Source organism: Ambystoma mexicanum, chromosome 2p (genome assembly GCF_040938575.1).
Source record: "Ambystoma mexicanum isolate Mex_15411 chromosome 2p, UKY_AmexF1_1, whole genome shotgun sequence".
Lineage (NCBI taxonomy): Eukaryota > Metazoa > Chordata > Amphibia > Caudata > Ambystomatidae > Ambystoma > Ambystoma mexicanum.
Window position 1 is genome coordinate 419,304,418 of NC_090923.1, and position 8,909 is coordinate 419,313,326.

Consider the following 8,909-nt stretch of genomic DNA (forward strand, 5'->3'; position numbering starts at 1 on the left):
CCTTATCTCCCCTGATATGTTTTATTGCCCCTCACATTCCCACACATACACTTCTCCCACCTTCTTACAGGTAATGAGCAGGTCTGCAGTCTTGAACTTTTCCATGCTCATTTGAGGGATTGCACAAGCGAACATTTTCTCAGACCTACTCCTCGATCGGCCTTCTTGGTAGGGGGGAGAGAAGGATGTGTTTGGGCATCCCATTCCTGCCAATTAACCGTCCGACTGCAAAACTTTCTTCGGTCTACATTTTAATAAGTCTGTATGCTTATTTCTTTTGTAGTCAATATTTCTTCAGTGTATAATAGTCAATGGATGCCTTTGCCCAATGCCATGTACAATGCCCTCTAACAATCCTGACTCCCTGTTTTTGACTTCACAGGCTCTGGCGGTAAGCGACCACTTCTCAGTGGAGGTAGAACTAAAAACTGAACCTGGACATGCTGAATCGAAAGGGTTAAAAGCTCCTCTGCCAAAGAAGACCAGAAGGAGAAAAAAACCATAGGATGACAACCTAGAAACAGGCGGCTGTCTTGATGTTCTCTGTATTCGTTATTGACAACGGATGCACCCTCTTACATTTAAGGGGTCATGTGGCCATCTTGTGCCAGTATACCCGTTTACTCTTCCGAACACCTCAATCGAGACATTCCAAGACACCATAAAGCCAGCTAATGCGGAATGTTTCTGTTTGATCAGTGTCCAAAGCTGTGGGATGTTTTGTGTTCTTTTGCAGGTTTATAGTGATAGCCTCGAATGCAAAACATCGAAGGCAAAAGCCTCATAAAAAATGCATCGAAAAAATGAATTTTTTAAAAAAAAATGTAATGGGGGTGTCCCTCCCAACCCCCGTTTTTTTACCCCTTAAAACGCATTATAATAAAAAAAAACCTTTACTTACGAAAAAAAAAAGATTTTTTCGAGGCTTTTGCATTCGATGCTTTGTATTCGAGGGAATCACTGGATACCGTTTTTCACACTCTCAGGCCTTGCAAACATTCTCTGATAAAACCTGTGGACTTTCATCTCTTCTCCAGAGAAGTTTAAAGAGTGGTGCTTTAAATAAAAGTGACTTCACTATATGCTTATTCATAAGGTTGGAAACTGTGTTTAAATAACTATTAGAAAAAGGTTTTAATTGACCTCAACATGAAATACTCTGCACATAGGTATATATATGAAGAGACTATGCTTATTGCACTTCTCAGTGGGACACGCATCAAGTGCTGGCCCTTTGAGGGTGTCGATGCCTTTCTGCCCAATGTGCCAACTCAATGTACTAGTGGCCAAGAAGAAAAAAAAAACAATGTAACATAGACAATGTATTTTGAGATGCCCTTAGGAAAAGGGGGATTGCACCTAATTTATAAAATCAATTCCTACATTAAAGGGGCTGCACAGAGAGCTCTTGATGCTTTTTCTTTTCAGTGGTTATTATAGTGATTCTAACCAGTCTAAGTGATTTCTAGATGATCAATTGGTAGGTGGCTTTTAGTTTTGAACTGAGCACTAGAGTAGCAATTGTGCTTGCTGAAAATCACCCAAAACAGATACATGGAGCCACAGGAGAACTATCTTCTCTCAAGGGTAACATTGTTTAACAATTTCTCGCACACCTGGGGGCATAGTATCCAAATCAAGTAAACTGGAATGATATTAGAGTCGCGAAAAAGCTGACCAATCAGGAGGCCTGTTATAAATTTAAACCATGCAGGATTTTTGGAAATGTTGTGGCTCCTGTAAAGTTGTTAAGATCGGGTCATTCATTTTAACTGGGCTTTGGTTGCTCCTGGCTCTTTTCCTATCACTGTATATCATTGAGATACCAATACATCACCTGCTTTCAGTTTTTGACTACTGCCCCATGATCTCTGCCCATTGACTATGCTCTGTAGTCAAACCATCAAGGTTTCAGAGCCATGATCTAGCTCAACTATCTATCACATGTTGGGTGGGGGATACAACTTAAGGAACAAATGTGCTTGAACGCAACCAGCGTGATCTAAAATCTCAAAACCTCTGTGTGGCAAATCAATGTGGTGACGAGACATGTAAAACGTTCATGCGTTGATGCTAATGATGGGCCTTGGGTGATACAGGAAATCAATCTAAAAAAAACATGAATTCTTCCCTTCCTGTTGTGTAGAATGTGAGTGTGATGATAACATATTAAAATGCAATGCTTCAAATAAAACATTGTTTTAAACTTTTATTTACATTTGTAAAGCGCCCAGGCCCTGGGGCATCAGAGTGCTTTTGCACACCAGTTACAGGGTACATATACTGAGATCATCAAACATTACATATCCTTATAACATAAGACATTTCACAGAGTGGGAGGACAGGAAGGCAGGGGTCATGAAATGGTCGACTGTCCGGGATAGACCCTTCAGCGGTCAGTGGGGCATAGTAAGGCAAATAGCCAGGTTTTTAATGTTTTTCTGAATGCCCAGTGAGATCATCTGATCATCGTAAATCATCTGATAACATTATAAATACTACATACATGTGTCCTGCCTACGTAGTCACAGGCTTACCACAAGTTGCACAGGAAACAAAACATGCCTCGCATATGCGGAGGTCCTTTACAGTTCATGATCTCAGTATCTACCTTTGGTTCCCTGTTATTATGCCACAGGAGAGACTGTCTCACCAGACCTACTTCTACTGGTTGAAAGTGGTTCATGCTATGGGTCCTCCACGATTCTGCAGGTGAGATTCCAAGAATGCCGACTATCACATATGTTGTACTCCATGCCAGGGCACATGGAACGTGGGATATTCTGTGAGCTTTCATACTCACTGAAAACCCTTTATTTATTTAGTACCTATTTATTTTGCTGGCCGTCTTGCAGGTGTGGAACACCGTTAATGCTGCCATCAGATAATGGGACTAGCCACTGTGTGCCCATGGAAAACACACAAAATATTCAGAACTATGTAACAATCACACCCCTTCCCAATGATGGTGATCAAGGGAAATATTTACCACTTGTCTAATCTACGCCAATTTATCTGTTGAGCGTATGTTATGGGACAGGGCCATAATGTTGTATCATGTTGTGAAGCACATTAACATAACATAAATAACATGTGGTACAGGAGAGGAGGAAAGGAATACCAGAGAACCTGGCCAGTTACCATGCGGCTATGCAAGCATTCAGGTATATGATAGAGAATGTGAAACATTGACCTATTTCATAAATTTTTTATTTATTTATAGACTTTTAGTTTTGTAAAGAAAAACAAACTTTTTTGTCAAATTCATTTGCAATCCCCAGCCCACGTCATTGCATTAATGCGTTTTTCCATTCGAGTTAAGCAAGCGTGGGCATAATGGGTCATCTGAGATAGTGTCCTTATTCTGGTGAGCTAGTGGTTTACAGTAGATTATGTCAGTACCATGTCCATAAAGTTAATCACGTTGCAGGTTAGCTGTACGTTTCTTCCCGTTATCAAATATGACCACCACTCTTCCATATTGCCGTTTTTAGGGGCATAACGTTCAAGATGGAGGGTGCGCTGTTCGATGATCTGTGTGCAATCGATTATAAGCTGTTTAATAGATTCAAGTTCCTGCTTGCAAAAGCGACAATTAGCATCGGTAGTCATGGGATCTTTTATTCTTCTCTTGTATAACTTGGTGTTGGACAAATTAAGGCGAAGCCTTAGAAATTGATTCCGATGATAGTGAGACGGAAACTTAAACAGGTATTTCGGTAGGGTACCTCTTTCCTGTTCGCACATACCAAAGTCTAGGCCTGTGGATAGTGCTGCTCGCCTTTCCGCGTTTTTAATCCACTTGGATTGCATGAATTTTATTTTTGCCAGTTTCGGCGACCGTAGAACCAGAGGCATTTTTATATTTGCTTCTTCCAGGATGTCTAATAGGTTTTCTTCCCAGCTTTTTAGCATGGATGCAGATGTATCGTTTTTTTTGTTGGCCAGGATTGTGTAGGCAGTTGTTACCGGCACCATTCTAATTTTCCTCAACAGTAGTATGGATTTCCATAGTACTGTAGAGTGCAGGGAATCAAGACCCAATTCGTGCCTCACAGCCACCATTGAGACGCATTGTGGTAGTTGGAGGACTTTACGCCAAAAGCAACCCTCAACTTGAGCCCATAGGCTTGCCCTGATGTTCCACCCTGTTTCGCTCCCAAAACATATTGCTGGGATCACTTTCTGGAGGTAGAAAGTCATTACTGGTTGGAGGGAGAATTTCCCGTAGTTTAAATGCAATTTGCGTCCTTGTAAAGCAAACATTCTCATACGCAAGATGATTTCGTTTGTCCAATTCCATTCTCTGATTGATACATTGAATGAAACACCCAGATAACGGATGGCTTCTGTTCTTGATAGTGTTTCCTTATCAATGTACCAGTTGAACCTCGCTTTTCTTGAGTTGTTTTTTGATCCAAAAACCATCACTTGCGATTTGTTTACATTTATCATTAAATGATTTACTGTTAGGTAGGCTTGCAGTGCTACTAGTGATCGTTGTAGGCCTATTTCGCTGCTATCAAGCAACACTATGTCATCCGCGTAGATTATATGTGTTAAATGCGTGCCGTTGATTTTCGGAGGAAAGCACCTTGTTAGTAAAAAGGCTTCGGGTAAATCTGAGATGAAGAGTTTGAACAGTAAGGCTGCAAGCGGGCAGCCCTGCTTCACACCTTGTGTAGTTTTTATTTCATCAGTTAGTTCTCCTTCTGCATTTAGACGTACGCGGATGCTGGTTTTGGTGTGTAATGCCATAAGTGGGGCTAGTAGTTCATTAGGACATCCCCACTTTTTTAGTTTTTGCCACAGCAAGTTCCGGTTTATGCAGTCAAAGGCTTGCTTTAGATCAATGAACGCTAGAAACAACCTTTTTTTTTGTTTTATTGCGTTTAGTTTAGCCAGGTTTAGCAATACCAGATTGAGTTCCACGCCGACTCCTTTGGTGAACCCAGTTTGTCTCTCGTCGTAAATCTTGTTCAGTTTTGCCCATCTTTCAATTTTTTCTTGGAGGAATGTGGCAAAAATCTTCCCCATAGTGTCAAGCAGCGCTATGGGGCGATAATTTTCAGGATCATCTTTGTTTCCTCTTTTGAACACTGGAACGATTATTGCTTTCGTCCATGAATAAGGAATTTTAGATGTTCGGGCAATCTGGTCGAGTAGCACCTTGATGAAATTTGCCCAACTTGTTTTATTTGTTTTTAACATAATGTTGGATACTCCATCAGGGCCAGCGGCGCGTAATGACTAACTTCTGAATTGTGAAAAGTGATTCTCTTACATCCCAGATACAGTCTTCTATTTTTAAATTTGAGGTTTTGTCATCACCAGTTTTATTGAAGACTGCGCCATAGTGAAGTGTCCAGGAGGTTGCGTTCACACCATTTGCTAGATAATTGGGTTGAGTCAAGCAACCATTATTTATTATTTTCCATATGTTGGAACTGTCTTTTTGAATTAAGAGACGCAGCATTAGTTCCGCTTGTTCCTGTTTTCGAATGATTTTAAAGGATTTCAGCCAATTCCGATAATTTTGACGCCTGGTGGCTAGATGTTGTGGTAAGTTAAACCCTCCGATAGATTTTAGTTTTTTTAAGTCACTAGCAAGTAGTTTTTTCACTTCGCATAGTTCTGGACTAAATGGATGGGTGTGGGTCTCTGATCGTTTTCTTGTTTGTGTTTCTGTGCTGATCCAGAAAAGGAGTATATTCTGTGTGTAGATTTGTAGAACATGCCTCCATGAAGGCCAAAGTTATGATGTCAATTTGCTTGTTGGTTATTCTTAGACGATTTTGGGAAGAGTTGATATCCAATTGCGTAGGGTAACATTGCTGCGTTGTTATAGGGCCCATATACAGTGTCTCTGAATGTGTTTCCACTGAGCAGTCAAGGGCGCACAGATCTACTTTTTGGGGCAACACGTTAGATGTAAGGCGAAGTTCGTTTGGCTTACCTCGCTCCATTTTAAAGTTTTGCTTCCACAGCCGGTTTCGCGTGTGTACCCCCACACCTGAGGTCTCCTCGCCTGGGGGCAGTTCCATCTGACCGAGCACCAGACGCCACCCGCCGATCAGCCTCGAATGCCTCGAACGCTCAACCGCTCTAAGGCACACTGAGGCGGACTGGGCAGACTGGACTCACTGCCGGACTCCGCGCCGCGCTCTGCGCGGTGAGGCAGTATTTATAATAAACACTGAAAAGGGACTCCAGACGCCGTGATCAGTCGCTGCAGCTCCTCTTGGAAAGTTCAACCAAAGCAACCAGAGTGCTGGGCAGACTGGACTCACTGCCGGACTCCGTCATAAATAGCACTGTGCCCCTACCAGCTACATTTACAGAGTCTGGCATGTAACTAGAACACAGACTCAGTTTCTCAACTCGTGACTAAACCAAGCTCATGAATTTGAAAACTCTTTATATGATATTGGTTCCATGAACTGGGGCAAAACATTTTAATGTGCACTGAATTATTTTTATATAGATTCACATTTCTTCACCTGTATGTATCAAGCAGAAGAGCGTAAGAGCAAATCCTTGAGCAACAGTCCTCTCACTCCCAAAGTAAAAATCAACCACATCCCCCTATCAGAAAAAAAGACAGCATCCAAATGTTTACACTGTGTTGAATCTGACCAATTTGTGCCTGCTCCCCAGAGAGGAACCACACCCATTTGAGGCTAGGGAGGTGAACCCGCTACACAAGACCCTCCCTAGGGGTCTGGGCAAATGGGAGTGACTCCCCTCTTGGGGACAAGGACTCCCATTCCAGAATGGAACTCCCTGACCAAACCACCTTGTCTGCACATATGACTATGGAAGATACTTGTATATCTCCTGCAACCACAGTATTTTACAAAGAACCTTCTTTGCCTCTCTTGGCTGCAGCTAATGCTGAACACAACCTGAATGCTCTGGTCAACAAAGAAGGACACCATTCACATTGTTCCTGTGATGTGTATAAGAAGAGGACAGATTGTAAATCAAAGGGAGACTCCTATGGAGCTAGTGGGACTGCTGCGCAGAGGCGATCCTACACAGTATTGATGTCCTGGAGGGGTGGAGCCACACAGGGCTGCAGAGCCAGCAGAAACCAGAAGGGTGAGGGTAACGCAAACTGAACGCTTACAGGTTGGTGTTTTATTCGACCCAGAAACTCAGGTTGGAACGGGAGCAGAGACGGAAAGACACCTGCCTTGTATGGTGGCATGACCACGCAGGACCTGCGGTGTCCCGGGAAGCCGATAACAGATGGCGGAACCAGACAGTATGAGGGAACCCAGAACCCTGAGCTCTGTGCACAGATATAGATAGTCACAGGGAAAGTGTGTGAGGTTTTGGGAGCCTTAGAAACCCGATGGAAGACATACCACTACAAGGTATGAACATTGCAAATAATAACTGGGGAACATATCCAGGTAATGATAGCCTAAGAAAGCCAGGATTTTGTCGAGGTCCAGCAACTCGAAGATAGAAAGTACAGAGACATTTCTGTGTGTGCGTGTGTTCCCAAGCAATCCTGGAGGAATGGAATTTTTTGCATCAAGAAACAATTTTCTTTATTAAAAGGAGAGACTGCAAAGCTTAATTTGGTATAAGGTGCGAAAGAATATCCTGCTAAGATAAAGGAACTTTGGAAGACTGAAACAAAGGCAAATATAAACTGGGCCAGACAGAAGCCTTGCTGAAGTTAGTATACAAAGCCTTTCCTTTTTCCTTCTTTTAGTTAGGTATTTTATTTATTTATTTTATTTTTATTCAAATTTGTTGAGCGCACAACAGCCCAGAAGCATCGTGGCGCTTGTTACAGACATCTTAGTTGCAAAGGGAACCGTAGTTACAATCAATACATAAATTACAGAGGAAATATATACAATAGCAAGGCAGTATATTTACATGGCTTCCTGAAATTTGCTAGTTATTTAGCAAGGAACGAGGTTTTCAGTTTCCTGCGAAAGATGGGAAGTGAGTTTTCCGTTCGGATGTCTGAAGGGAGAGCGTTCCAGGTCTGTGCTGCAATGTAGGGAAAACCTAGACCTCCGGCTTTGGCTTTTTTGATGCGTGGGGTGCAGAGTAGGTTAGCGTATTGCGTCCTGGTGGGACGTGTGGAGGAAGGTTTGAGGATGGTATCTGAAAGATAGGACGGGCGGAGAAGGAGAGGCATTTGTGAGTGAGGGTGAGGATTTTGAGGGTGATCTGTTCTTTGACTGGGAGCCATTGGGCTGAGAGCCTGGCCTGGGTGATATGCTCTCTTCTTGGAATACTAAGAGCGGCCCGCAGAGCGTTGTTCTGTGTGATTTGTAGTCTATTTATGTTTTTGGCTGATGTGCCTGCTAGGAGAGCATTGCAGTAGTCCAATTTGGCTCCAATGGTTGCCCTCGCTATGGAGAGGCAGTTAGGTTTAGAGAGGTAGGGCTTGATGGCGTTTATAAGTTTGGTGGTGTGTGCGGATGCGGAAGTGATAGCGCTGACTTGTCTAGTCATAGATAGCGAAGAGTCAAGGTATACTCCCAGTGTCTTGACGGCTGTGGACACGGGGATGATGGAGTTGTCAATTGAGAAGTTAGTGTACAGTTTGTCCAGTTTGTCTAAGGTGTTCTGTTGACCTAATATCAAGATTTCGGTCTTGTCACCATTGAGGCAGAGGCCATTAATTGCCATCCATGCCTTGATGATGGAGTAGATAGTATGGAGTGCCTTTGCGTCTTCGTTGTATGAGCCTGAGAGGGGTAGAAGTACTTGTGTGTCGTCCGCGTAGTTCGTGTAGGTGATGCCGTATGAGTCAAGTTTGTCAAAGAGGGGCTTGGTGAACAAGTTATAGAGTGTGGGTGCAGTGCAGGAACCTTGAGGGACCCCGCAGTGGATTGTCGTGGGTGTGGCGTTAGCGATGTCCGAGAAGACTTTCATGG

The 8,909-nt window shown here is 43.0% G+C and overlaps 1 protein-coding gene across 2 annotated transcripts in view; it reads left to right on the forward strand.

Moving 5' to 3' along the window:
* DNASE1L3 (deoxyribonuclease 1L3) overlaps positions 1-2,194 on the forward strand; it is a 112,218-nt gene extending 110,024 nt beyond the window's left edge. Inside the window, exon 8 of one of the 2 annotated variants that reach the window (XM_069643777.1) lies at positions 383-720. In XM_069643777.1, the coding sequence (XP_069499878.1) occupies positions 383-505 (123 nt within the window). In that variant the 3' untranslated portion in view covers positions 506-720. Of the gene's footprint in view, positions 1-382 lie in introns of both variants that reach the window. The other variant, XM_069643776.1, reaches the window with a different exon arrangement.
* The last annotated feature ends 6,715 nt before the right edge of the window (positions 2,195-8,909 follow it).